The sequence below is a fragment of the Tachyglossus aculeatus genome, chromosome 15 (genome assembly GCF_015852505.1).
Source record: "Tachyglossus aculeatus isolate mTacAcu1 chromosome 15, mTacAcu1.pri, whole genome shotgun sequence".
Taxonomy (NCBI): Eukaryota; Metazoa; Chordata; class Mammalia; order Monotremata; family Tachyglossidae; genus Tachyglossus; species Tachyglossus aculeatus.
The window spans coordinates 17,312,416-17,339,954 of record NC_052080.1 but is presented as its reverse complement, the minus strand read 5'-3'; the positions used below and the strand labels follow the sequence as shown (position 1 = coordinate 17,339,954).

The 27,539-nt window shown below is 52.4% G+C and overlaps 2 protein-coding genes across 3 annotated transcripts; both read left to right on the top strand.

The window, feature by feature from the left end:
* Positions 1 to 862: 862 nt before the first annotated feature.
* LOC119937646 (ketosamine-3-kinase-like) lies at positions 863 to 9,677 on the top strand. Its single transcript, XM_038757214.1, has 6 exons — positions 863 to 1,312; positions 4,811 to 4,962; positions 5,167 to 5,258; positions 6,855 to 6,937; positions 7,646 to 7,768; positions 8,412 to 9,677. The coding sequence occupies exons 1-6, from the start codon at positions 1,163 to 1,165 to the stop codon at positions 8,748 to 8,750; spliced, it is 939 nt and encodes a 312-aa protein (XP_038613142.1). The 5' UTR covers positions 863 to 1,162; the 3' UTR covers positions 8,751 to 9,677.
* Positions 9,642 to 21,132, top strand: FN3K (fructosamine 3 kinase). 2 transcript variants are annotated; one of them, XM_038757216.1, is made up of 7 exons: positions 9,642 to 9,707; positions 12,975 to 13,133; positions 14,852 to 15,003; positions 16,237 to 16,328; positions 16,918 to 17,000; positions 18,099 to 18,221; positions 20,377 to 21,132. In XM_038757216.1, exons 2-7 carry the CDS (start codon positions 12,993 to 12,995, stop codon positions 20,719 to 20,721), a joined length of 936 nt encoding a protein of 311 aa, XP_038613144.1. In that variant the 5' UTR covers positions 9,642 to 9,707; positions 12,975 to 12,992; the 3' UTR covers positions 20,722 to 21,132. The 2 variants fall into 2 exon arrangements, with proteins under 2 accessions (XP_038613144.1, XP_038613143.1); XM_038757215.1 differs by lacking the exon at positions 9,642 to 9,707 and having other exon boundaries at positions 12,873 to 13,133.
* Positions 21,133 to 27,539: the final 6,407 nt, after the last annotated feature.

Here is a 27,539-nt window from a genome sequence, read left to right as displayed (position 1 = left end):
CAAATCCCGGCTCCGCCACTTGTCACCTGTGTGACTTTGGGCAAGTCATTTCTCTGGGCCTCAGTTCCCTCATCTGTAGAATGAGGATTAAGACTGTTAGCCCCCTGTGGGACAACCTGATCACCGTGTAATCTCCTCAGCGCTTAGAACAGTGCTTGGCACATAGTAAGCGCTTAATAAATACCATTATTATTATTATTATTAAAAAATAAATACGAATGAATTCTTAAGCGCTCAGTACAGTGCTTTGCATCCGGTAAGGTGCCGGGCCAGGGTCACGAGATCAGCGGGAGCAGGGCTGGGAGCCAGAAGGTCCTGGGTTCTAATCCCGCCCCCAACGCCTAGGAAGCGCTCAACAAGTGCCCCGCTGAGCGCCCCCTGCTGGACCGAGCGCGGAACTGCACCCTGGAGCTCGGCGGGAGGGGGCCAGGATGGGGCCGGGCGGGAGCGCCCCCTGCTGGAACGCGCGCCGAACCGCGCCCTGGCGCTCGGCGGGGGCCGGGCGGGAGCGCCCCCTGCTGGACCACGCGCGGAACTGCACTCTGGAGCTCGTTGCGGGGGCCGGGCCCAGGAGGGGACGGGGCGGAACCGCCCCCTGCTGGACCGCGCGCCGAACCGCGCCCTGGAGCTCGGCGGGGCTACATGGGGGCGGTATCGATCTGGGGAAACAGCCAATCAGGGGTCGGAGCTCTGAGGGGGCGGATACAATCTGGGGGACGTGGCCAATCAGGGACCAGATCTGGGGGAGGCGGAGCCAATCAGGGGCCGGAGCTCGGAGGGGGCGGGATCTTCGGGGAATCCCCACCTCCTTCTCCTCCTCCTCCGCTTTTGCCTGGGGACGCGCTGCCTACAAGCGGCCTGGGGCCTCCTTTTCCAGTCAATCAATTAATCAGTCGTATTTATTGAGCGCTTACTGCGTGCAGAGCACTGTACTAAGCGCTTGAGAAGTACAAGCCCGAGCCCTCCTCTTGCACGGGGCCTCCCTTTGCACGGATCTTCCCGTTGCACGGGGCCTCTCTTTGCACGGATCCTCCCGTTGCACGGGGACTCCTCCCGTTGCCCGGTTCCTCCCGTTGCCCGGGGCGTCCCTCCCATTTCCCGGAGCCCCCCGTGTCCCTCCGTTTTTCGGGGCGGGTCCGGGGGTCTCCGGGCATTCGTCGCCATGTCGTCCGTGGAGGCTGCGCTGCAGCGGGCGCTGGGGACCCGCAAGTTGACGGCGGGGGGGCCGGCCGGGGGCGGCTGCATCAGCCAGGGCCGGGTCTACAGCACGGACCGAGGAAAAGTCTTCGTCAAACTCAACTCCAAACCCCAGGTCTGGGCGGGCCGAGGGGCTGGGAGGGGGCCTGGGGCCCGGGGAGGGGGCGGGGGGCGTCAGGGTCCCCAAGGCCCCCAGCCCCTAAGGGATCCCGGGGTCCCCACGCCCTCTGACCCAGCCCCTAAGGGATCCTGGGGTTCACACTAGGATTTGGGGTGGGGGTCCCCAAGCTCTTGGACCCCTAAGGGATTCAGGTGTCAGGACTGCCGGATTTGGGGCGGGGGTCCCCACGCTCCCATCCCTTAAGAGACCCGGGGGTCCCCACGCCCCCAGACCCAGCCCCTAAAGGACACAGGTGTCCGGGCTGCAGCATTTGGGGCGGGGGTCCCCACCCCCCCCCAGCCCCTAAGGGATCCCAGGGTCCACGCTGTAGGATTTGGGGCGGGGGTCCCCACACCCCCAGCCCCTAAGGGACCCGGGGGTCCCCACGCCCCCAGCCCGAAAGGGACCTGGGGGTCCCCACGCCCCCAGCCTCTAAGGGATCCCGGGGTCCACATTGTAGGATTTGGGGCGGGGGTCCCCAAACCCCCAGCCTCAGCCCCTAACGGACCCTGGCGTCCCCACGGCCCCAGCCCCTAATGGATCCCAGGGTCTGCGCTGTAGGATTTGGGGCCGGGGGCTCCAAGCCCCCAGATCCAGACCCTAAGGGACCCAGGGGGCCTCACACCTCCAGGCCCTAAGGGATCCGGGATCCGGACGGCAGGATTTGGGGTGGGGTCCCCACGTCCCCAGACCCAACCCTGTAGGGGTCCATGCAGGAGGATTTGGGGCAGGGGTCCCCGCACCCCTATAGTCAGCCCGTAAAGGATTCAGGTGTTTGTGCCGTAGGATTTGGGGCGGGGGTCCCCAAGCCCCCAGACCCAGCCAGCCCCTAAGGGATCCCGGGGTCCGCACCGTAGGACTTGGGGCGGGGGTCTCCACTCCCCCAGGCCCAACCCTGAGGGGGTCCGAGCTGCAGGATTTGGGGCGGGCGTCTACACTCCCCCAGACCCAACCCTGAGGAGGCCTCGAGATCCACGCTGCAGAATTTAGGGCAAGGGTCCGAAGCCCCCACTTTATTTCTCCTTGCCCCCATCCCTCACCTGTAAAGGCGGATTAAGACTGTGAGCCCCATGTAGGACAGGGACTGTGTCCAACCCAGCACTTAGTACAGTGCCTGGCACATAGTAAGCGTTTAACAGGGAAGCAGTGTGGCCTAGTGGATAGAGCACGGGCCTTGGAGTCTGAAGGTTATGGGTTTTAATCCCGGCTCTGCCACTTGTCTGCTGCGTGACCTTGGACAACTCACTTCACTTCTGTGGGCCTCAGTTTCCTCATCTGTAAAATGAGGACTAAGACCGTGAGTCCTATATGGGACAGGGACTGTGTCCAACCCGACAATCTTGAATCTCCCCCAGTGCTTAGAACAGTGCCTGGCACATAGTAAGCGCTTAACAAACACCATTCAAAGAAAAAATACCGCAATTATTTGTGTTATTGTTATCCCACAGCTGAAGGCTAGGGTTGTGGTTTACGCATGGTTTACGGAGGTGGCCGTGAGGGTCAGATACTGCCACTGTTCCCGCCTTTCTGACCATTATCCCGCTTACTTGTCGCTTTTGGCGGTTGCTATCTATCCCCTGCACAGTACTTCTCTGGGTCCCTCCCGGGTTTCTCTAGATCCTGTTTACTATGCGACATTCATTTACTCATTCAGTCGTATTTATTGAGCGCTTACTGTGTGCAGAGCACTGTACTAAGCGCTTGGGAAGTACAAGTCGGCAACACATAGAGATGGTCCCTACCCAACAGCAGGCTCACAGTCTAGAAGGAGGAGACGGGCAACAAAACATGTAGACAGGTGTCAAAATCGTCAGAACAAACAGAATTAAAACTATATGCACATTATTAACAAAAAGAGTAGTAAATATGTACAAGTAAAATAAATAGAGTAATAAATCTGTACAAATATAAATACAAGTGATGTGGGGAGGGGAAGGAGGAGAGGAAAAAGGGGGCTCAGTCTGGGAAGGCCTCTTGGAGGAGGTGAGCTCTCAGTAGGGCTTTGAAGGGAGGAAGAGAGCTAGCTTGGCGGATGTGTGGAGGGAGGGCATTCCAGGAGGGCGTCAGCCACTGTACTAAACCCTGGAGTAGATACAAGGTAATAATAATAATAATAAAGGTGATATTTGCTAAGCACTTACTATGTGCCAGGCGCCGTACTAAGCGCTGGAGTGGATGCAAGGAAGTCAAGTTGGACACAGTCCCTGTCCCATGTGGGGCTCACAGTCTCCATCCCCATCAAGCTCACAGTCTCCATCCCCATCAAGCGCTGAGTACGTAGTAAGTGCTCAGTAAATATGATTGAAGGCATGAATTTTACAAATGAGGGAGCTGAGGCCCAGAGAAGTGAAGCGACTTGCTCAAGGTCACACAGCAGACAAGTGGCGGAGCCCGCGATTAGAACTCATGACCTTTGGACTGCCAGGCCTGTGCTGTATCCGCTACACCGACAGTCCCTGTCCCCCATAGGGCTCACAGGCTGAGGAGGATTTAATCCCCATTTTACAGGTGAGGTAACTGAGGCCCAGAAATGGATGGGTGGCTCAGTTGACTTGCCGAGGGCGCCCAGCAGGCAATAGAAGATAATAATTGTGGTATTCCTTAAACGGTTACCGCGTGCCAAAAAATACTAAGTCCTGGGGTAGATTCAAGATCATCAGGTCCCACACGGGGCTCACAGTCTTAAGTAGAAGGGAGAACAGGTACGGAATTCCCATTTTTCAGGAGAGAGAACTGAGACAGCCAGAAGTGAAGTGACTCGCCCAGGGTCACGCAGCAGACGAGTGGCGGAGCCGGGATCCGAACCCAGGTTCCGTGACTCCCACGTCTGTGCTCTTTCCACCGGGCCACAACGGGAATCTCCCAAGCCCTTGGTACAATGCTCTGCTCTCCGAAAGGGCTCAATAAATCGTTGTTGTTGTATGGTATTTGTTAATCGCTTACTATGTGCCAGCCGCTGTACTAAGTGCCAGGGTAGGTAAAAAGCTAATCAGGTGGGATGCTGTCTTTATCCCCGTTTCGCAGATGCGGAAACTGAGGCATAGTGAAGTGACTTGACCAGAGCACCGTACTAAGTGCCTGGGAGAGGAAGGCAGGGATTGGCACTCTATTGCTGTATTGTACTTTCCCAAGCGTTTAGTACAGTGCTCTGCACACAGTAAGTGCTAATATGATTGATTGAATGACAATATAGCAGAGTTGGTCAACATGCTCCCTGCCCATTAAGGAGGTTACAGTCTAGAGGGGGAGACAGACATTACCTGTTCCCCTGTCCTCTCTTCCGAGTGCTTAGTACAGCACTTTGTGCTCAGTAATCATCAATCGTATTTATTGAGCGCTTACTATGTGCAGAGCACTGTACTAAGCGCTTGACAGTAATACCAGTGACTGCTTGAAAGCCGTTTCCCTCCGTGAATCCTTGCCCTTTCCCCCTCCCTGGTTGTCTCGGAGCAGGCCAGGAGGATGTTTGAGGGCGAAATGGCCAGCCTCACCGCCATCCTGCGAACCCACACCGTCAAAGTCCCGAAGCCCATCACGGTCATCGACGTGCCCGAGGGCGGCAGCGCCCTGGTCATGGAATACCTGGACATGCGCTCTCTGGGCAGGTGGGCCCCCGCGGGGCCGGGCCCTCCGGATGGGGTGGGACCCTCGGGGGTGGGGGGGAGGCCTCGAGGTGGCGGGGGGCCGGAGAGCCAGCCTGGTGATCCCCAGCGGGCGGGTGGCCCGTCTCGGGTCTCGGGCTGCGACGTGTCGGGGTCCGGGGCTCTGCCGCCGCCGCCCCCCGCCCCCTGCTTTCTTCTGCCCGGCAGTCACGCAGCCAAGCTGGGCGAGCAGTTGGCAGACCTGCACCTGCAGAACCAGAAGCTGGGAGAGAAGCTCCAGAAGGAGGAGGGCACCGTGGGTGAGGGGCCGGGGAGGGGGCGGGGGGCTCCAGTCTTCCGCGGCTGCCTGGGGTGGGCAAGGAGGGGGTCCACAGAGAAAACGTCACCCCCTTGTCCTAAGGGAGTTTTCTCTGAGGTACAGCCACCTGCAATCGGTCAATCACTCAATAATATTTATTGTGCTATTTGTTAAGCGCTTGCTTTCGCCGTGCACTGTACTAACCGCTGGGGTGGGTACCAGCAAATCAAGTTGGACACGATCCTTGTCCCACGTGGGGCTCACGGTCTCAATCCCCATTTTACAGATGAGGGAACTGAGGCCCAGAAAAGGGAAGTGACTTGCCCAGGGTCCCTCAGCAGATAAGTGGGACAACCTGATTACCTTGTGTCTACCCCAGCGCTTAGAACAGTGCTTGGCACATAGTAAGCGCTTAACAAATGACAACATTATTATTATTATTATTATTATTATTATTATTAAGTGGCCGAGCCGGGATTAGAACCCGTGACCTTCTGACTCTGAGGCCCATGCTCTAGTCACTAGGCCATGCTGCTTCTCCAGCATGGAATAATCGTCATTATCATCATGAGAACAGTACATTATTATCATTATTATTCATCATAATCATCATGCTAATAATACATTATTATCATCGTTACGGTGTTTGTTAAGCACATATGGGTCAAGCACTGTACTAAGCGCTGGGGTGGATTTTAGCTAATCAGGTCAGGCATGGTCCCTGTCCCCCACGGGGCTCACAGTCTTAATAAGAGGGAAGGCGGGTGTCGAATCCCCATTTTACAAATGGAGAAACTGAGCCTCAGAGAAGTGAAGTGACTTGCCCAAGGGCACATAGCAGGCAGGTAGCAGAGCTGGGATGAGAACCCAGGTCTCCTGATTCCCGGGCCTGTGCCGTCTTCACTAGACCACGTTGTTCTTCTCAAACGTATTGAGCCCTAACTGCAGGCAAGGAGCCAGACTACATCTATATTCATTCATTCAATTGTATTTATTGAGCACTTACTGTGTGCAGAGCACTGTACTAAGCGCTTCTATATATACACCCACATATAGACACATGTATATGTATATATGTCTGTGTGTATGTGAATGCCGATGACAACACTTCTAGGCCTTACCAGGGCCAGGTAAAGCTAGTAGCAAGAGCCTGGGCTTGGGAGTCGGAGGTCGTGGGTTCTAATCCTGCCACCGCCGCTTGTCAGCTGTGAGACTTTGGGCAAGTCACTTCAGTTCTCTGGGCCTCGATGACCTCATCTGTAAAATGGGGATGAAGACTGTGAGCCCCATGTGGGACAACCTGATGACCTTGTATCTACCACAGTGCTGAGAACAGTGCTTGGCACATAGTAAGCGCTTAACGTATACCATCAGTGTTGTTATTAAGTCCTGGTTCTGGGGGCGAGAGATTCCCTGGAGTTCCTGGGGGTGAGATTCAGCGTGTTCCTCCTCCTTCTCCTCCTCCCTCCTTTCTCTCGTGGCGGGCAGTGGGTGTGCAGAGGCCCGCTCAGTGGGGTCCAGTGCCCGGCGGCTACGGGCTGGCCGTCCGGGGGGACGCTAACCGCTGGCCCCTGGGCTTTGTCCTTTGGCTTCCAAGGGAAGGGAGCGGGCCAGTCGGACCTGCAGTTCGTGGACCAGTTTGGGTTTGACGTGGTGACCTGCTGCGGGTACCTGCCCCAGGTGAGAGCTGTCCCCACCCCCACCCCAAACACGCACACGTGTGCGCACCTAGCTGCATGGTCCGCCCCCCACATCCTTTTCCTTTGAGACCGGGGATTTTCAGCAAGAGGGAGGTCCTAGCCCAAGGCTGACAAAGGTACAGGGGTGTTTTCTCTAGTGTTTGACCCTTGCAAATAGCCACCGACTCATTGTGCTGTATTGTCCTCTTCCTAGCGCTTAGTACAGTGCTCCGCACACAGTAAGCGCTCAATAAATACGATTGACTGACTGAGATAAGCCAGCGGGAGAGAACTGACTTCAGGAAAGTCTTGGGCTGGGGTGGAAACACAAGACCTGCGGAGGACTCATCTCCTTTAATTGGCGAAGCTGAACTAACCCTGCCCTCTAATGATAATAATAATCGTGGTATTTTGTTAGGTGATTACTATGTGCCAAGCACTGTTCTAAGCCCTGGGCTAGATACCAGCTAATAAGGTTGGATACGGTCCCTGTCCCACATGGGGCTTCTAGTCTTAATCCCCATTTTACAGATGCGGTAACCGAGGCACAGAGAAACGACTTGCCCGAGGTCACCCGGCAGACAGGTGGCGGAGCCGGAGTTAGAACCCTGGTCCTTCTGACTCCCGGGCCCGTGCTCTAACTACTTGGCTTCTCACCCAGTGGCCCCTGAAAAGCCCAATTTTTCCCCCCTTCTCGCTGTTCCTCCAGGTGAACGATTGGCAGAGAGACTGGGTGGCTTTCTTCGCCCAGCAGCGCATCGAGCACCAGATAAACCTGTTGGAGAAGGAGACGGGCAACCGAGAGGCCCGCGAACTTTGGGCTCAGCTGCAGGTAAGACCGGCGGATTCGTTTTTTCACTCGTATTTATTGAGCTCTTGCTGCGGGCAAAGCCCTGTACTAAGTGCTTGGGGGGACTAATTCTGTGTGGAAGAGCAAAATTAGCAGACACGTTCCTTGCCAGTGAAATCAGTAGTATTTACTGAGCGCTTACTGTGTGAAGAGCACTGTACTAAGTGCTTGGGGGAGGAAAATGTGACAGTCTAATGGAGCTGCCCACGACAAACAGTGTAAAGGGCACAGAGCCGGGGGTGTCTCACAGCTGACCCGGATAAAACTGAGTCCAGTTGTCTGGAGAGGTTGAGGCCCAGCAGCGTGGCTTAGTGGAAAGAGCACGGGCTTGGGAGTCAGAGGTCACGGGTTCTAATCCTGACTGTGCCACAGATCAGCTGTGTGACTTTGGGCAAGTCATTTCTCTGTGCCTCAGTTGCCTCATCTGTAAAGTGGGGATGAAGACTGTGAGCCCCACGTGGGGCAACCTGATTAGCTTGTATCTACCCCAGTGCTTCAAAGAGTGCTTGGCACATTGTAAGCGCTTAACAAATACCATCGGTATTGTTATCATCATCCCGGAGAGGGGGGCGGGTCCTGGGCTGTCCTTTAAGCTGCTGGGGGGCTGCCTCTGGACCCCCTGCAGCTGAAGCTGCCGGAGCTGTTCAGCGCGGTGACCGTGGTGCCCGCCCTGCTGCACGGAGACCTGTGGGGGGGGAATGTGGCCGAGGACGCCGACGGGCCCGTCATCTTCGACCCGGCCTCCTTCTATGGGCACGCGGAGTACGAGCTGGCCATCGCCGGGATGTTCGGGGGCTTCAGTGACGCCTTCTACTCGGCTTACCACCGCCGCATCCCCAAGGCCCCCGGCTTTGACCGCCGCCTGCGGCTCTACCAGCTCTTCCACTACCTGAACCATTGGAACCACTTCGGCTCTGGCTACCGTGGCTCATCCCTCGGCATCATGCGGGAGCTCCTCAAGTGAAGGGGGCCGCTGATCGGCTCCCTTCCGGATGGGGGACCCCCTTCCCGCCCCCCTCGGCTCCTCCCGCTCGCCGCGGTCCATCCCTTGACCCCTCCCCACTGGTGGGATCGACCCAGCCGAGCCGCTCGCCGGCCCGGGGCTGAGGCCGGCCCCGGGCCTGGCTTTGAGGGAGGTGCCCGGCCTTAAGGCTGGCGCGGCAGCTAGTCACCGCTGAGGAAAATGGGCAGAGACCGCCCCCCTCCCCAAATGCCCCTCAGGACCGGGGCAGCCCGGAAGGGAACTCCGGGGGTATTGCAGAACTGATGTTCCCTGTGGGATTCCCAATCCTACTCCCCTCGCCCATCCATTCCCACCCAGAGGAGCACCTCCAGCTGGGAAGGACAGCTAGGTCTTCCCAGCTGGAGCCAGGCTAGGGACCCCCTCCTCTTCCTGATCCTTAGTCCTGGGTCGCCTCAGCCCCCTCCCTCCTGTCACAGGGGACCACCTTTCCTCGGGGGCTGTTGGTTCCCGCAGGAAGTTGCCCCGTCCAGCCCACGAGCCGTTCCCCGACTCCCACAGCCTGGGGTTGAAGGGGCTGTCAGGGAGGAGGAAGAGGGTGGAGGGCTTGAAGGCTGAGGTGGGGTGGAACCAGGGTCCAGGCTCTGTGTGCTGGAAGTTCTGGACCGGAGACCACACACCTCTTCCCCTGGGTGGGCTAGGCCACATCTTGCCTTTGGTCTCTGGGGGACCTGAGAGCAAGGAAGGGCCAGCTCCCTGAGCGGGCAGTGTGGCAGCTGTCACCCAGGGGCATCGGAAGCGTGTTTGAGGAGCCCATTTTCCCTGTCCAGCCGTCCGCAGGCTGCTTGTTTTCACCGCTTGCTTACAGACCCCTCTGTGACCCGGAGCGGCGTGCGAAGCCCCTGCCAGAATAAATGAATCATTAGACCACCTCGGTTCTGGTTTCTAAGGGGTCTGCAGGTGGGTTCGCCCCCTCCCCTTCCCGGACTTGGAGGGGCGGACATGGCCTGGACTCGGGTCTTTTCCTCCCTCCCCCCCCGGCCCTCCCTTTATGATTATTATTGTGGCACTTGCCAAGCCCATTCTATGTGAAAAGCACTGAGCTGAGTGCTCTCTAGGCGAAGCAGCATGGCCTAGACCAAGAGCACAGTCCTGGGAGTCAGGAGGACTCGGGTTCTAATTCCGGCTCCTCTGCTTGTCTGCTGGGTGACCTTGGGTAAGTCACTTCACTTCTCTGGTCCTCTTTTAGCTGTCAAATGGGGATTAAGACTGTAAGCCCCATGTGAGACATGGACTGTGACCAACCTGATTAACTTAATAATCATTGTCGTATTTATTAAGCACTTATTATATGCCAAGCACTGTACTAAGTGCCGGGGTGGATACAAGCAAATAGATTTGTACACAGTCCCTGTCCCATGTGGGGTTTATGGTCTCAGTCCCCATTTTACAGTTGAGGTAACTGAGGCCCAGAGAAGTGAAGTGACTTGGCAGACAAGGGGCAGAGCGGGGATTAGAATCCATGACCTCTGACTCCCAAGCCCCTGCTCTATCCATTATGCCATGCTGCTTCCCATTAACTTGTATCTATCCCAGGGCTTAGTATAGTGCCTCGCACCTAGTGAGCACTTAAGAAAATTAATTTAAAAATTAAATAGAAAATTTAAAAATTAGAACCACAGGAGGGAACCTGTTCTAAATCCCTGGCTTAAGTTTTTCTTCAACTTGTAGAATTCAGGAAGTGCCCAAGACTGCAAAGATACCTTGGGGATCAAGAAAAAAGTGGGAGAACTGACTACAGAAAGTAGCGGGGTGTCTCACTGCCTTTCATTGCTGACGAGATTTGAGCAAGAACCCTGTCGGAGAACATTTATCCCGAATTGCAGTGTGGTGTTACAGCACAGCAGATTTGATCTTTGTAGCCAGACAGATCATGGAAAGGGCAATGGGCAACGCTATTTATTGAGTTCATTGACCGTACAAAAACATTTGATTCCCCCCCATCACTGAGCCGAAGCTTTGGAAACTGCTGTGGTCATCCTGCTGCCCTGAGGAATTCACCAAGAGAAGCAGTGTGGCCTAGTGGAAATCAGAGGACCTGGTTTTAATTCTGGCTCTGCTACTCATCTACTGTGTGCTCTAGGGCAAGGCATTTCACTTCTCTGTGCCTCGGTTACCTCACCGGTAAAATGGGGATTAAATCCTCCTCTAGACTGTAAGGTCATTGTGGGCAGGGAATGTGTTGTACTGTCCCAAGCATTTAGTACAGTGCCCTGCACACAGTAAGTGCTCAGTAAATACCACTGGCCGACCGATCGCGGTGGGCAGTCTCACGGGCGGTTCCAGGAAGAACTTTCTGGGTCAGCACAGAGAGAGGGAGTGGGGGAAACTGAGGGAAAGTGGACACCCCATCCTGGCCGACCCTCTCAGCTCCAGGCCCGTTTCTAAGTCGACTCATAGGATGGGCAATTAGCTTGGAAAACGATCAGAGCCCAGTGACCCTTTCGGTCAATCACCGCCCCAAGCCCCAACTATTCTCTCTGACCATCTCTTCCAGATCTATGTATTGAATTTTCCTAAGTGCTTAGGAGGGTCTGCACCCAGTAAGCGTTCAGTAAATACCCTGATGGATTAATCGATCGGGGAAAGATAGAACAGCCACTGAGATTACAGCCAGCTGTTGTGGACCCCTTACAAAAGGGCTTGCCCACGCCCACCCATCCACCTTCCCTCCAAGAGGCTGGGAAGTGTGTGTGTGTTGTTTGGGGGGGCTAAAGACCCCAGGGTGGGCAGAAAGCCAGAGCTTCAGCAACCCCTAACTGGGCTCCCCTTGAAGGGCAGAGCTCTGGAGCAGGAGACTAAAACAGAGCCCGGGCCTGTGAGTCAGAAGGACCTGGGTTCTAATCCCAGCTCTGCCTCTTGTCTGCTGTGTGACCTTGGGCAAGTCACTCCGCTTCTTTGTGCCTCAGTTCCCTCAACTGTAAAACCTATTCATTCATTCAATCATATTTAGTGCTTACTGTGTGCAGGGCACTGTAATAAACACTTAGGAGAGCACGACAATAATAATAATCATGGTATTTGTTAAGCGCTTACTATGTGCCAAGCACTGTACTAAGTGCTGGGGTGGATACAAACAAGTAGGGTTGGGCAAAGTCCCTGTCCCACGTAGGGCTCACAGTCTCAATCCCCGTTTTACAGATGAGGTATCTGAGGCCCAGAGAAGTGAAGTGAGTTGCCCAAGGTCACACAGCAGACACATGGCAGAGCAGTATTAGAACCCATGACCTTCTAACTCCCAGGTCGGGCTCTATCCACTGCACCATGCTACAGTACAACAATAAAGCGACACATTCCCTGCCTACAGTGATTTTACAGTGGGTATTGAGACAGGCATCAATATATTTAAAAAAAAATGACAGATCTGTACATATGTGCTGTGGGGCTGGGAGGGGGATGAGTAAAGGCAGGGTGATACAGAAGGGAGTGGGAGAAGAGGAAAGGGGGGGCTTAGTCTGGGAAGGTCTCTTGGAGGAGATGTGCCCTTAATAAGGCTTTGAAGCTGGGGAGAGGAATTGTCTATCTGATAGGAGGGAGAAGGTTCCAGGCCAGAGGCAAAATGGACATTAAGGCAGTGAGCCTTATGTGGAACAGGCAATTGTATCCAACCCAATTATCTTCTATCCACCCCAGCGCTTAGAACAGTGGATACTTACTAAATACCACCATTACTTTGAGGAGGAGGATTATTATTAATAAAGAGCTACGCTGAGGGCAGACCTAGTTACAACCCATGATCTGTGCCCAGGCAAAGTGACCTCCCTGGCTGGCCCACCCAGGGGAACGGTCATCCCCAGGGGGACTCCCACCCCCCTACCCAACTACCCATCTCTTGGGGGGCGGGGGAGGGGGCGCCGGACCCGGTGCCAGCCCAGCCTCTTGCCCACAGGCAACGGATCTCTGGGTCTGGGCAGACAACAAGCCAGGCCATCTCTACCCCCGTCATTCCTGGCTCTCCCCGCCTCCATCCCCACGTGGGCACAGGGAGGGGAGGGAAGGGGAGACGGTGGTGCCAGCTGTAAGGAGGCCAGCTTCAACAGTGCCAGCTCCAAGGGGGCCAGCTGCAAGGGTGCTGGCTGAGGCCTGGTGGACCTCCAGCTCCCTGCACCCCTGGGGAGCTGCTGGGGGGGGAAGCAGCTGGTCTTCTTTCCTTGTGCCCGCCCCCAGGCCTGTGTGGCTGTGCCCATGGAGCCCCTCTTGAGATCGGAGCTGAAGACGTCACTGGTCCGGGCCTTTGGAAGCCCGGGGGGCGGCTGCATTAGCCACGGCCAAGGCTACCAGACGGACCGGGGCCGCGTCTTCGTGAAAAGCAACACCAGGAGTCAGGTGGCTCACCTTGGGGGGCGAGGGGCATGCCTGGGTCCAATCCTGGGGAGGGGGGCTCACCTCCGACCAGTGCTGGGTTGGGGTGGGAAAGGGAGGACTCTGTCCAGTTTGGGGGCAAGGGGAATGCATTTATTTTCTGTCCAGTGTGGGGGAAGGAGGGGTGTGCCTCTGTCCAGCGTTGGGAGGGTAATGTGCCCCTGTCCAATTTGGGGAGGAGGGAGTACTCCCCTATCTAGCGGGAGAGGAGGGGGACACTCCTCTGACCAGTGTGTTTTGGGGGGATGCTCCTCTGTCCTGCACTGGGGGGGAGGGTAATGTGCCTCTGTCCAATTTGGGGAGGAGAGGATACTCCCCTGTCCAGTGGGAGAGGAGGGGGACACTCCACTGTCCAGTATGTTTTTTGGGGAGGGTAATGTGCCTCTGTCCAATATGGGGAGGAGGGGGTTCTCCCCTGTCCAGTGCTGGGGGAGAGGGGAACACTCCTCTAACCAGTGTGTTGGGGGGGGGGGGGGATGCCCCTCTGTCCTGCACTGGGGGGAGGGTAATATGCCTCTGTCCAATTTGGGGTGGAGGGGGTTCTCCCCTGTCTAGCGGGAGGGGAGGGGGACATTCCTCTGACCAGTGTGTTTTTTGAGGGCGGTGCTCTTCTATCCAGCGTTGGGGAGAAGGGGAGGGATGCCCCTCTACCCAATGTGTTTTGGGGGGAGGGGGCACTCCTCTGTCCAGTGTCCCTTGAAGAAGCATCATGGTGTAGTGGCTAGAGCCCAGGCATCAAAAGGACCTGGGTTCTGATCCCGGCTCTGCCACTTGTCTGTGGTGTGACCATGGACAAGTCGCTTCGCTTCTCTGGGCCTCAATTCCCTCATCTGAGCAATGGGGATTAAGACTGTGAGCCCCACATGGGACAGGGACTGTGTCCAGTCTGATTTGCTCAGATCCACCCCAGCGCTTAGTACAGTGCCTGGCGCATAGTAAGCACTTAACAAATGCCATCATTATTAGTAGTAGTAGTACAGTGCCTGGCATGTAATAAACACTTAACAGATACCGTTATAAATTATTATTAATTATTATTATTACTAAGCAAGCGCTTAGTACAGTGCTCTGCACACAGTAAGAGCTCAATAAATACGATTGAATGAATGAATTATTATGAGAGGAGGAGCTGAGGCTGCTCTAAGACTCAAGTTTCGGGTGGGGACGTTTTGGGGGGGCAGGGGACTGGACACAAAGCTAATTCACTTGGGGAGATTGTCATATTTACTGAGCACTTACTGTGTGCAGAGCACTGTACTAAGCTCTTGGAAAGTACAGTTCAGCAACAGAGAGACAATTCCTACCCAACAGCGGGGCGATGCATCCTGCCTGCCGGCCTGAAGGCCCTTGGCCTGATTTACAGTGACCCCTGCCCCAGGATGGAATCCCCATGCCCACCTCCCCCAGCTCGCCCTGCTCCCCACCCCAAACACTGCCCAGTCCGGCCAACAGGAGCCTGAGGCCAAGGGGGTGGTAACTGCACACACACAAGCGATCTCATTTCTCAGGGGTCCCGCCCTCAAACTGCTCTTTTCATAGGATCCATTGGGTGGGCGGCCTGGCACGGAGTAAGCGCTTAACAAATACCACAGTTATTATTATCAGAGATGGACTCTGGGCACCAGTCGGGAGGGCGTTCGGCCCCGGCTCTCACACCCTCCTCTCCCTGCCCCTCTCGCCAGGCCCGGGAGATGTTTGAGGGCGAGGTGGCCAGCCTGGAGGCCCTCAGGACCACGGGCATTCTGCGGGTGCCCCAGCCCTTGAAGGTGGTAGCCCTGCCAGGAGGAGGAGCTGCACTGGTGATGGAGTACCTGGCAATGAGGAGCCTGGGTAGGTAGGTAGGCCTTCCCCGGGGCACTGGCTTTCCAAGACGGGCGCCCTTTCCCTCCTGAGCTTGCTCCCCGAAATTGGCTACCCAAGGATAAGGGTCGAGGCCGGGGCCCAGGGTGGGCAAGGGGAGCCAACCCATGTTTGCCCATCCTCAAACAGAAGCTCCTCACCGTTGTCTTTAAAACAATCACCTTGCCCCCTGCTACCTCACCTCGTAACTCTCCTACTCCAAGCCATTTCGCTCCTCTAATGCCAACCTTCTCAATGTGCCTCCATTTCATCTGCCTCGCGCCAACCTCTCGCCCATGTTCTGCCTCTGGCCTGGAACGCCCTCCCTCCTCAAGTCTGACCGATAATTCCTTTCCCCCACTTTAAAGCCTTATTGAAGGCACATCTCCTCCAAGAAGCCTTCCTTGACTAAGCCCTCCTTTCCTCTTCTCCCACTCCCTTCTGCATCATCCTTGCACTTGATTTTCTCCTTTTATTCACCCCTCCTTCAGCCCTACTGCACTAATGAACATAGAGGAAATGGATTTATTTATATGATATCTCTCCCCCCGTCTAGACCATAAGCTCACTGTGGGTAGGGAACCGTGTCTACCAACTTTGTTATACTGTCCTCTCCCAAATGCTTAGTACAGTGCTCTGCACACAGTAAGTGCTCAACTAATACCATTGATTGATTGATTGTATTTTTCCAAGCACTTAGGACAGTGCTCTGCACACAGTAAGCGTTCAGTAAATACCACTGATTGACTGAATTTTCCTAAGTGCTTAATACAGTAGAGAAGCAGCACGGCATAGTGGATAGAGCCCAGGCCTGAGAGTCAGAAGTTCATGGGTTCTAATCCCGGCTCCACTGCTTGTCTGCTGTGGGACCTCGGGCAAGTCACTTTTACATCTCTGTGCCTCAGTTCCCTCATCTGTAAAATGGGGCTTGATACCGTGAGCCCCATGTGGGACAGGGACTGTGTCCAACCCGATTTGCCTGTATCTACCCCGGCGCTTAGGACAGTGCCTGGCACATCATAAGCGCTTAATACCATAATTATTATGACCGTGATTATTATTACAGTGCACTGCACATGGTAAGCACTCAATAAATAAGATCGATTGATTGACTGATTGATTGATTTCCACCCATCTAACGCATGCCAGCCCCTACGCTGCAGTTTACCTGCCCACTTAACTGCCCCTTTGCTGGTCTAGGGCAGAATTGCTTTCTTTTCCCTTTCAGCCACTCAGCTGCTCTCGGAGACCAGATAGCCGACTTACACCTTTACAACCAGAAACTGAGGGAGACGGTGAAGAAGGAGGAAAAGACCGTGGGTAGGCCCGGGATCCAAACTCAGGCCGTGGTTTAATATTAATAATAAAAATAGTGATGATGATGATTGTAATTGCAGTAGTTGTTAAGCGCCTACTATGTGCTGGGCACTGTTCTAAGCACTGGGGTCTTACCTTATGCTGTCGAGTCATCTTCTACCCATACAGACTCCATGGTCACATCTCTCCCGGAGTGACCCGCCTCCATCTGCAATAGTTCTGGTAGCATATCCATAGATTTTTCTTGGTAAAAATCCAGAACTGGTTTACCATTGCCTCCTTCTGCGCAGTAAACTTGAGTTTCCGCCCTTGACTCTCTCCTGTGCAGCTGCTGCCCAGCATGGGTGAGTTTTGACTTGTAGCAATCTGCCACCGAGTCATTTTTTGTTCTCTCCCAAGCGTTCAGTACAGTGCTGTACACACCGTAAGCGCTCAGTAAATACCACCGATTGATTTATTGTAACTCTCCCAAACACTCAAAGTGCTCTGCACACCTTAAGCACCGATGAATAGGATTGACTGATTGATTGTGAGGATGGAAGAGAGAAGATGAAGAAAGTCTTCCCTGGCTAGCGACTGTGTCTGTTTCCAGGTAAAGGTGCTGGGGCCGCCGAGCCCAAGTTCGTAGACAAGTTTGGGTTCCACACCGTGACCTGCTGTGGCTACATCCCCCAGGTAAGTTTGTTCGCTCATTCACTCATTCATTCATTCATTCATTAGTATTAAGTGACCCAAAGCTGCAGCATGGGGCGGGGGACTCAGTCAGCTATGAAGAGTTTAGGGGTCTTGCTCACGGCCCATTAATAATAATAATAATAATAATAATAAGAAGAAGAAGAAGAAGAAGAAGAAGAAGAAGAAGAAGAAGAAGAAGAAGAAGAAGAAGAAGAAGAATTGTGCTATTTGTTAAGCACTTACTATGTTTCAGGCACTGTACTAAGCACTGGGGTGGATACAAGCAAATCAGGTTGGACGCCGTCCCTGTCCCATGGGGGGCTCACAGTCTCAATCGCCATTTTACAGATGAGGTAACCGGGGCCCAAAGAAGTGAGGTGACTAGCCCAATGTCACACACCAGACAATTGGGGGAGGTGGGATTTGAACCCAGGTCCTTCTGACTCCTAGGCCCAGCCTCTATCCACTGAGCCATGCTGTCCCATGTCTCTGAACTGATAATAATAATAATGATGATGGTACTTGTTAAGCACTTACTATGTGCAAAGCACTGTTCTAAGCACTGGGGGGGATACAAGGTGATTAGGTTGTTCCAGGTGGGACTCACAGTCTTAATTCCCATTTTCCAGATGAGGTAACAGGCACAGAGAAGTTAAGAGACTTGCCCAAAGTCACACAGCAGACAAGTGGCAGAACCAGGATTCAAACCCACGATCTCAGACTCCCAAGCCCATACTCTTTCCACTGAGCCACACTGCTTCTCTAACCTGTACCTACCTCAGGATTTAGCACAGTGCTCGTTACATAGTAAGCGTTAAAGACACTAATATAAAGAAATAAATTATGGATGTGTACCTAAGTGCTGTGGGGCTGAGGACCGGGAGGTGGGGAGGAATAATGGGAGCAAATCCAAGTGCAAGGGGGATGCGGAACGGATTGGGAGAAGAGGAAATGAGGGCCTAGTCAGGGAAGACCTCTTGGCTTTTCAGGTGAGAAGCGGGATCTTCTGTCAGATACGAAGAGGGAGGGCGTTCAGGGGCGCCAGAGGCAGGATGTGGGCAAAGATGACTGATTGATAGGTCGATTGATTGTTGCCAGGTGAATGAATGGCAGAGCGACTGGCCCACTTTTTTCGCTCGCCAGCGGCTCCAAATCCAGATGGACCTGATTGAGAAGGATTACGGAGATCGAGAAGCCAGGGAGCTGTGGTCTCAGCTGCAGGTGCGTGAAGCCATGTGTCGTGGGGAGGGAGGCCGGGCTGAGGTCTCTGAGCGGGGAGGATGGGGTTTCCCATCAGGGGCAGCTCAGGGATCCTGAGATGCGAGGGGAGGCAGGACTAGGTTGGGCGTGGGCGGCCGAGGGGGTGCGAAGGAAGCAGAGCAATGGGCAGAGACGGTTTCTGGGCAAACTGGGCAGAACCAGGCCGGGGGTCGGTCAGTTAGTCAGTTATATTTATTGAGTGCTTACTGTGTGCCGGGCACTGTATTAAGCGCTTGGGAGAATACAATAGAGCAATATACCGTACACATTCCCTTCCCATAACGAGCCTGCAGTCTAGAGGGGGAGACAGACATTAATAGAAATAAATGAACGACAGATATAGGCATAAGTGCTTGGGGCTGGGGAGGGGCGGATGAAGAAAGGGAGTAAGTCAAGGTGATGCTGAAGGGAATGGAAGAAAAGGAAAAGAGGATTTTAGAGAAGGCCTCTTGGAGGAGATTTGCCTTCGATAAGGCTTTGAAGTGGGGGAGGGTGGTTGTCTGTCGGACATGAAGAAGGAGGGCGTTCTGTTACAGAGGCAGGACGTGGGCGAGAGGTCGGTGGCGAGATAGACGAGATCGAGGTACAGTGAGAGGGTTGGCATTAGAGAAGCCAAGTGTGCGGGCTGGGTTGTAGTAGGAGAGGAGTGAGGTAAGATTATGCTTTATCTACCCCGGTGTCTGGCACATAGAAAGTGCTTAACAAATACCGCAGTTATGTTTGTTAATATTATTCTTCAGCCTCTCCCTGCCCACCTTTCTAGGAATTCTGGCACATCATCATCACGAGGAAGGGCAGGGCCTCATGCTCACCCATCACAGTGCCTGGGGGTTGCCAATGGGAAATTACAGTTTTCAGCGGGAGGAAGGGGAGTGGCCAGGGAGGGAAGCATTGCCTTTTCCCCAGGGCACTTTTTTTAGTCAGGTCTTTGGGGAAGAGAAGACTTTGCCTAATTTTAAAAAATGTATTCATATTAATGCCTGTCTCCCCCTCTGGACTGTAATCTCATTATAGGCAGTGAACATGTCTGCTAATTCTTTTGTATTGTATTGTCCCAGCCTCTTAGTACAATGCTCTACACATAGTAAGCACTCAATAAAGACCAGTGCTTGATTGATTCACCCCCACATCAGAGGTGGCTAGGATCACTATTGTTATATAGTACAAAAATGTACAGTAGAAGTAATAGTAGTGTATACAGTAGTATAGTAGAAAAAATGCGTTCATATTATTGTCTTTCTCCCCCTCTGTACTGTAATCTCTTTATAGGCAGGGAACATGTCTGCTAATTATTTTGTATTGTATTCTCCCAGCCACATAGTACAACACTCTACACATAGTAAGCGCTCAATAAAGACCAGTGATTGACTGATTCACCCCCACATCCAAGGTGGCTACGATCACTATTGTTATATAGTACAAAAATGTATAGTAAAAGTAGTAGTAGTATAGTAGAAAAAATGTATTCAGAGTAATGTCTGTCTCCCACTCTGGACTGTAATCTCATTATGGGCAGGGAACACGTCAGCTAATTATTTTGTATTGTATTCTCCCAGCCACGTAGTACAACACTCTACACGTAGTAAGTGCTCAATAAAGACCAATGATTTATTGATTCACTCCCATGTCCGAGGTGGCTACGATCACTATTGTTATATAGTACTCTACTTGTAAATATATATTCTATTTATTTTATTTTGTTAGTATGTTTGGTTTTGTTCTCTGTCTCCCCCTTTTAGACTGTGAGCCCACTGTTGTGTAGGGACTGTCTCTATATGTTGCCAATTTGTACTTCCCAAGCGCTTAGTACAGTGCTCTGCACATAGTAAGCGCTCAATAAATACGATTGATGATGATGATGAACAGCCATATTGTCTTTCCCAAGTGCTTAGTACAGTGCTCTGCACATAGTAAGCACTTTAGAACAGTGCTTTGCACATAGTAAGCGCTTAATAAATGTCATTATTATTATTATTATTAAATACAACTGAATGAATGAATGAATACTCTCCCAAGTGCTTAGTACAGCGGTCTGCTCCCGGGCAACGTTCAATAAATATGATCGATCGATGGATTGCACTTCACCTTTCCCCTCCTGTCCTGTCTGGCCTTCCAGCTCAAGATCCCAGAGCTGTTCGGAGATGAGGAGATCGTTCCCGCCCTCCTGCACGGCGACCTCTGGGCGGGAAACATGGCCGAAGACGACTCTGGCCCTATGGTGTTCGACCCCGCTTCCTTCTACGGCCATTCCGAGTTCGATCTGGCCATTTCCTCCATGTTTGGTGGCCTCAACAGCTCCTTCTTCTCCGCCTACCACAGGAAAATCCCCCAGGCTCCGGGGTTTGCCCGACGCCTCCAACTCTACAAGGTCTTCAACTACGTCAACCATTGGAACCATTTTGGGAGCGGGTATCGGGGCGTGAGCTTGGGGGCCATGAGGAAGCTCCTCAAGAGCCTTTAACGTCCTCCGGAAGGGTAGCTCCCCACGGTCGCCTTACTGGGGGACAGTCTGGTTGAGGCTACTATTCTAGACTGTAAGCCCCGTGTGGGCAGGGATTGTCTCTCTTTATTGCTGAATTGCACTTTCCAAGCACTTAGTACAGTGCTCTGCACACAATAAGCGCTCAATAAATACGATTGAGTGAAGGCTTCCTCCCCATAACCCTCATTCCCCCTACCTTCCCTCCCCTCCGCGCAGACTATGCACTTTGCTTTGTACCCCTTATGCACTTTAATACTCACCCCACATCACAGCGTGGATAGTGCATGGTCCCGGAAGTCAGAAGGACCTGGTTTCTAATCCCCGCTCCACCACTTGTCAGCCGTGTGACTTTGGGTAAGCCATTTCCCTTCCTCTGCCTCAGTTCCCTCATCTGTAAAATGGGGATTAAGAATGTGAGCCCCACGGGGGACAGGGACTGTGTCCAACCTGCTTACCGTGTATCAACCCCAGAGCTTAGTACAGTGCCTGGCACATAGTAAGCACTTAACAAATACCACAATTTATTATTATTATTATTATCATCATAATTATTACAGATCCCTGTGCTCTACTTTTTTCCTCCTCTCTGTAACTTATTTTAATGTCTGTCTTCCACTGTAGACTGTAAGCTCCTATGGGATGGGATCGCATCTACCAAGTCTGTTGGATTGTACTCTCCCAAGCGCTTAGTACTGTGCTCTGCACACAGTAGGTGCTCAATAAATACCATTGATTGACTGACTGAATGAGTGATTAATCCAACCTGGTCTGCTTCTTCCACGTTTTCCGTGGACTTCTCCTAGCATTAGTGTCTTCTCCAGAGAATTAGTCCTCCTGATTATGTGCCCAAAATGTGCTACTCTAAGTCGAGTCATTTGGCCTTGCAAAGACCGCTTTGGCTTTATTTGTTCTAAAATCCATCCTTTTGTTTTTCAGGCAGTCGACGGTATTCTCAAAAACCTTCTCCAACACCACATTTCAAAAGAATCGATACTCCTTTTAATCTTGTTTATTCACTGTCCAGCTTTCGGATCCAAACACCATAGGATTGACAATTTGCAATTTTGCGGCAATTGTTACATCAGCACATTTTGGGACCTTTTTCCAGGCTTTTCATATCATAGCAGGTCTTCCTAACATTAATCTTGGGCATATTTCTTAACTATTTGTTCCTTTATTATTGATTATCGATCCCAGGAGAGAAAAATTGTCAATTATTTCATCTTCTCTCTGTCCACGACAAATGTGTTAAAACTTCCAGTTGTCATAAGCTCTGTTCCAATGGATGTCAGTAACAAATTGAGAAATAAACAAAATAACTAGGCCCCCCTTTTCCTCTGCTCCCCCTTCCCATCACCCCGACGTGCTCCCTTTGCTCTACCACCCTCCCCACCCCACAGTACTTGTGTATGAGTACATATTTATAATTATAATTCTATTTATTTTTATTAATGTTGTGTATGTATCTATAATTCTATTTATTTAATAATAATAGTATTTTGTTAAGCGCTTACTACATGCCGAGCACTGTTCTAAGCGCAAATGATGCTACTGATACCTGTTTACATGTTTTGATGCCTGTCTCCCCCCTTCTAGACTGTGAGCCCGTTGTGGGCAGGGATTGTCTCTCTTTGTTGCTGAATTGTACTTCCCAAGTGCTTACTACAGTGCTCTGCACAGAGTAAGCACTCAATAAATACGATTGAATGAGTGAACGAACAGATGTGGGCGGACAAGATCAGTATTTTAGAAGACTAAGGAAATTAAAGGAACATTTCGTCCTCAGACTGGCTTTGTCCAAAGCCAAGATGGACTGATGATAAATGACGCCAGCAGAATCAAACTTGGAAGGAATGTACACAGGACCTATGCCAGAAAGAGATAACAATATACAGACCTAGGCCAGAAAAAAAAGCAATATACACGGAGTATCAAGTTCTTTTTAAATTAGAGAGATTTCATCACGGAAAGTCATTAGATCAGCTCTGCACCGTATTGCCAAATATAAGTCACCTGGCTTTGAGAGACTTCCTACTGAGATGTTTCAGGCAGCTGAAATGGATTAAAATCCTTACCAAAAAATATTACCAGGTGTGGAGAACGGCTTAATGCTCATCTGATTGGAAGAAATCAGTTTATGTTCCAATACTGAAGCAAGGAAACACCAACTAAATGCGACAAGGGCTGTGTTCAGCCCTATTTGCTTGTGTTCCCCTCAGCGCTTAGTAAAGTGCCTGGCCCACAGTAAGCATTTAAATACCATAATAATGGTAATAATTATTATTCTCTGGATCTCATTTACCTTTTTAATGTCAAATGGGGATGGAGAAGGTGAGCCCCATGTGGGACAGGGACCGTCTTCAACCTGATTATTTTGTCTCCACCCCAGTGCTTAGTACAGTGCCTGGCCCACAGTAAGTGCTTAACAAACACCATTATTATTATCAATACTACTACTACTATTACTATACTAATAGTAATAAATACCATTATTATTGTTAGTATTGTTATTCTTGTCCTTCTCAGGTGGTGGTCTGGCAGACAGCATAGTACAATGGCTGGCCCACAGTAAGCCCTTAACAAATAGCATTATTATTGTTGTTACTACTAGCAGTAATAAGAATTTATGCCATTATTGTTATTATTATTATTATTACTCTCGTCCTCCTCAGGTGGCGGGAAGACTGTGAGCCCCCTGTGGGACAACCTGATCTCCTTGTAACCTCCCCAGTGCTTAGAACAGTCCTTTGCACATAGTAAGCGCTTAATAAATGCCATCATCATTATTATTATTATTACAGTGCCTGGCCCACAGTAAGTACCTTCATTATTGATATTATTATTCATAGTAAGAATGATAGTTCACAGCAATAATAATGGTGTTTATTGTTATTACCATGAATAATGACAACATTAATTATTGTTATTAATCATTATTATTAATCATTATTAGTACTCTGGTCCTCAGGTGCTGGATAGCTTAGTACTGTGCCTGGCCCACAGTCAGCGCTTAGCAAATACCATTATTATTGTTGTTATTATTCATAGTAATATCATTAGTTCATAGTCATATTAATGGTATTTGTTGTTATTACCATGAACAATAATAATATCATTAATAAATACCATTATTATTATTATAGTCGTTGTTGTTGTTACTCTGGTCCTCTTCAAGTGGCAGGCGGCTTAGTACAGTGTCTGGCCTGCAGTCAGCGCTTAGCAAATCCCGTCATTATTGTTATTATTATTCACAGTAATACTAGTAATTCATAGTAATAATAATGGAATTTATTGTTATTACCATGAATAATAATAACATTAATAAATACCATTATTATTATTATTACTCTGGTCCTCCTCAGGTGGCGGGCGGTTTAGTACAGTGCCTGGCCCGCAGTCAGCGCTTAGCAAATCCCATCATTATTGTTACTATTATTCACAGTAATACTAGTAGTTATAGTAATAATAATGGTATTTATTGTTATTACCGTGACTAATAATAACATTAATAAATACCATTATTATTATTATTACTTTGGTCCTCAGGTGGCGGGCGGCTTAGTACAGTGCCTGGCCCACAGTCAGGCTTAGCAAATCCCATCATTATTGTTATTATTATTCACAGTAATAATGTTAGTTCACAGTACTAATAATGACATTTATTGTTATTACCATGAGTAATAATAACATTATTATTATTATTATTATTATTATTATTATTATTATTATCACTCTGGTCCTGCTCAGGTGGCGGGCGGCTTAGTACAGTGCCTGGCCCGCAGTCAGCGCTTAGCAAATCCCATCATTATTGTTATTATTATTCACAGTAATAATGTTAGTTCACAGTCATAATAATGGTATTTGTTGTTATTACCGAGAAGAAGCGTGGGCTCAGTGGAAAGAGCACGGGCTTTGGAGTCAGAGGTCATGGGTTCGAATCCCGGCTCCACCACGTGTCTGCTGTGTGACCTGGAGCAAGTCGCTTCACTTCTCTGAGCCTCAGTGACCTCCTCTGTAAAATGGGGATGAAGACTGTGAGCCCCACGTGGGACAACACATAGTAAGCATAGTAAGCGCTTAATAAATGCCATTATTATTATGTCTGCTGTGTAACCTGGGGCAAGTCGCTTCACTTCTCTGAGCCTCAGTGACCTCATCTGTCAAATGGGGATGAAGACTGTGAGCCCCACGTGGGACCACCTCATCACCTTGTAACCTCCCCAGCGCTTAGACCAGTGCTTTGCACATAGTAAGCGCTTAAAAATGCCATTATTATTATGTCTGCTGTGTAACCTGGGGCAAGTCGCTTCACTTCTCTGAGCCTCAGTGACCTCATCTGTCAAATGGGGATGAAGACTTGTGAGCCCCACGTGGGACAACCTCATCACCTTGTATCCCTCCCCGGCGCTTAGAACAGTGCTTTGCACATAGTAAGCGCTTAACAAATACCATTATTATTATTATTATTATTCACATTAATAAATACCATTATTGTTAAGAGTCGTTGTTCCTGTGGTCCTCCTCAAGTGGCGGGCGGCTGAGAAGAGGGCCTGGACCGCGGTCGGCGCTTAGCAAATACCCTCCTCCTCCTCATTATTATTATTATGATAATGATGATGAATAAATGGTGACGACTGGGGTCCCGGTGGGAGCGGGGAGCGCGTTTCGGTGCGGGGCCGGGAGGTTTGTCCGCGGCGGCGGCCCGTAGCGAGCGAGCGGGCGGGGATGACGTCACGGTGACGTCACGGGCGGGGGGCGGGGCCCGGGTCCAGCTTGCGGCGTCCGAGGTCCGGCGGCCACGAGCATCGAGCGGCCCGCAGGTCGGGATGGGGGGATGGGGGGGTGGGGGGGGGGGTTAGCGCTGTGCGCACACTGACCGCTCAATAAGTACGGCGGAATGAATGAATGAATGAATGAATTAGGGGAGGGGGCGCGGCCGGAGCGTCCTGGGGGACCCCACGGCGGAGGGAGGGGCGGTTAGTGCTCTGCGCACAGTGAGCGCTCAATAAGTAGGGCTGAATGAATGAATGAACTAGGGGAGGGGGCGCGGCCGGAGCACCCTGGGGGACCCCGGGGCGGTTAGTGCTCTGCGCCCAGTGAGCGCTCAATAAGTAGGGCTGAATGAATGAATGAATTGGGGGGGGCGCGGCCGGAGCACCCTGGGGGACCCCAAGGCGGAGGGAGGGGCGGTTAGTGCTCTGCGCACAGTGAGCGCTCAATAAGTAGGGCTGAATGAATGAATTAGGGGAGGGGGCGCGGCCGGAGCACCCTGGGGGGACCCCAAGGCGGAGGGAGGGGGGGGTTAGTGCTCTGCGCACAGTGAGCGCTCAATAAGTAGGGCTGAATGAATGAGTGAACTAGGGGAGGGGGCGCGGCCGGAGCATCCTGGGGGACCCCACGGCGGAGGGAAGGGCGGTTAGTGCTCTGCGCACAGTGAGCGCTCAATAAGTAGGGCTGAATGAATGAATGAATTGGGGGGGGCGCGGCCGGAGCACCCTGGGGGACCCCAAGGCGGAGGGAGGGGCGGTTAGTGCTCTGCGCACAGTGAGCGCTCAGTAAGTAGGGCTGAATGAATGAATGAATTAGGGGAGGGGGCGCGGCCGGAGCACCCTGGGGGACCCCAAGGCGGAGGGAGGGGCGGTTAGTGCTCTGCGCACAGTGAGCGCTCAGTAAGTAGGGCTGAATGAATGAGTGAACTAGGGGAGGGGGCGCGGCCGGAGCATCCTGGGGGACCCCACGGCGGAGGGAAGGGCGGTTAGTGCTCTGCGCACAGTGAGCGCTCAATAAGTAGGGCTGAATGAATGAATGAATTAGGGGAGGGGACGCGGCCGGAGCATCCAGGGGGACCCCACGGCGGAGGGAAGGGCGGTTAGTGCTCTGCGCACAGTGAGCGCTCAATAAGTAGGGCTGAATGAATGAATGAATTGGGGGGGGCGCGGCCGGAGCACCCTGGGGGACCCCAAGGCGGAGGGAGGGGCGGTTAGTGCTCTGCGCACAGTGAGCGCTCAGTAAGTAGGGCTGAATGAATGAATGAATTAGGGGAGGGGGCGCGGCCGGAGCATCCAGGGGGACCCTAAGGCGGAGGGAAGGGCGGTTAGTGCTCTGCGCGCAGTGAGCGCTCAATAAGTAGGGCTGAATGAATGAATGAATTAGGGGAGGGGGCGCGGCCGGAGCACCCTGGGGGACCCCAAGGCGGAGGGAGGGGCGCTTAGTGCTCTGCGCACAGTGAGCGCTCAGTAAGTACGAATGAATGAATGAACTAGGGGAGGGGGCGCGGCCGGAGCATCCTGGGGGACCCCGGGGCGGTTAGTGCTCTGCGCCCAGTGAGCGCTCAGTAAGTAGGGCTGAATGAATGAGTGAACTAGGGGAGGGGGCGCGGCCGGAGCATCCTGGGGGACCCCACGGCGGAGGGAAGGGCGGTTAGTGCTCTGCGCACAGTGAGCGCTCAATAAGTAGGGCTGAATGAATGAATTAGGGGAGGGGACGCGGCCAGAGCATCCAGGGGGACCCTAAGGCGGAGGGAAAGGCGGTTAGTGCTCTGCGCGCAGTGAGCGCTCAATAAGTAGGGCTGAATGAATGAATTAGGGGAGGGGACGCGGCCAGAGCATCCAGGGGGACCCTAAGGCGGAGGGAAAGGCGGTTAGTGCTCTGCGCGCAGTGAGCGCTCAATAAGTAGGGCTGAATGAATGAATGCATTAGGGGAGGGGGCGCGGCCGGAGCATCCTGGGGGGCCCCGGGGCGGAGGGAGGGGCGCTTAGTGCTCTGCGCACAGTGAGCGCTCAGTAAGTACGAATGAA

Excerpts from the sequence above, each read along its gene's own strand:
- LOC119937646 (XM_038757214.1), top strand. The coding sequence starts at position 1,163 with ATGTCGTCCGTGGAGGCTGCGCTGCAGCGGGCGCTGGGGACCCGCAAG. Across the intron at positions 6,938-7,645 it reads GCTGCGGGTACCTGCCCCAG|GTGAACGATTGGCAGAGAGA; the intron begins GTGAGAGCTGTC and ends CTGTTCCTCCAG. Across the intron at positions 7,769-8,411 it reads AACTTTGGGCTCAGCTGCAG|CTGAAGCTGCCGGAGCTGTT; the intron begins GTAAGACCGGCG and ends GACCCCCTGCAG.
- FN3K (XM_038757216.1), top strand. The coding sequence starts at position 12,993 with ATGGAGCCCCTCTTGAGATCGGAGCTGAAGACGTCACTGGTCCGGGCC. Across the intron at positions 16,329-16,917 it reads GAAGGAGGAAAAGACCGTGG|GTAAAGGTGCTGGGGCCGCC; the intron begins GTAGGCCCGGGA and ends GTCTGTTTCCAG. Across the intron at positions 17,001-18,098 it reads GCTGTGGCTACATCCCCCAG|GTGAATGAATGGCAGAGCGA; the intron begins GTAAGTTTGTTC and ends GATTGTTGCCAG.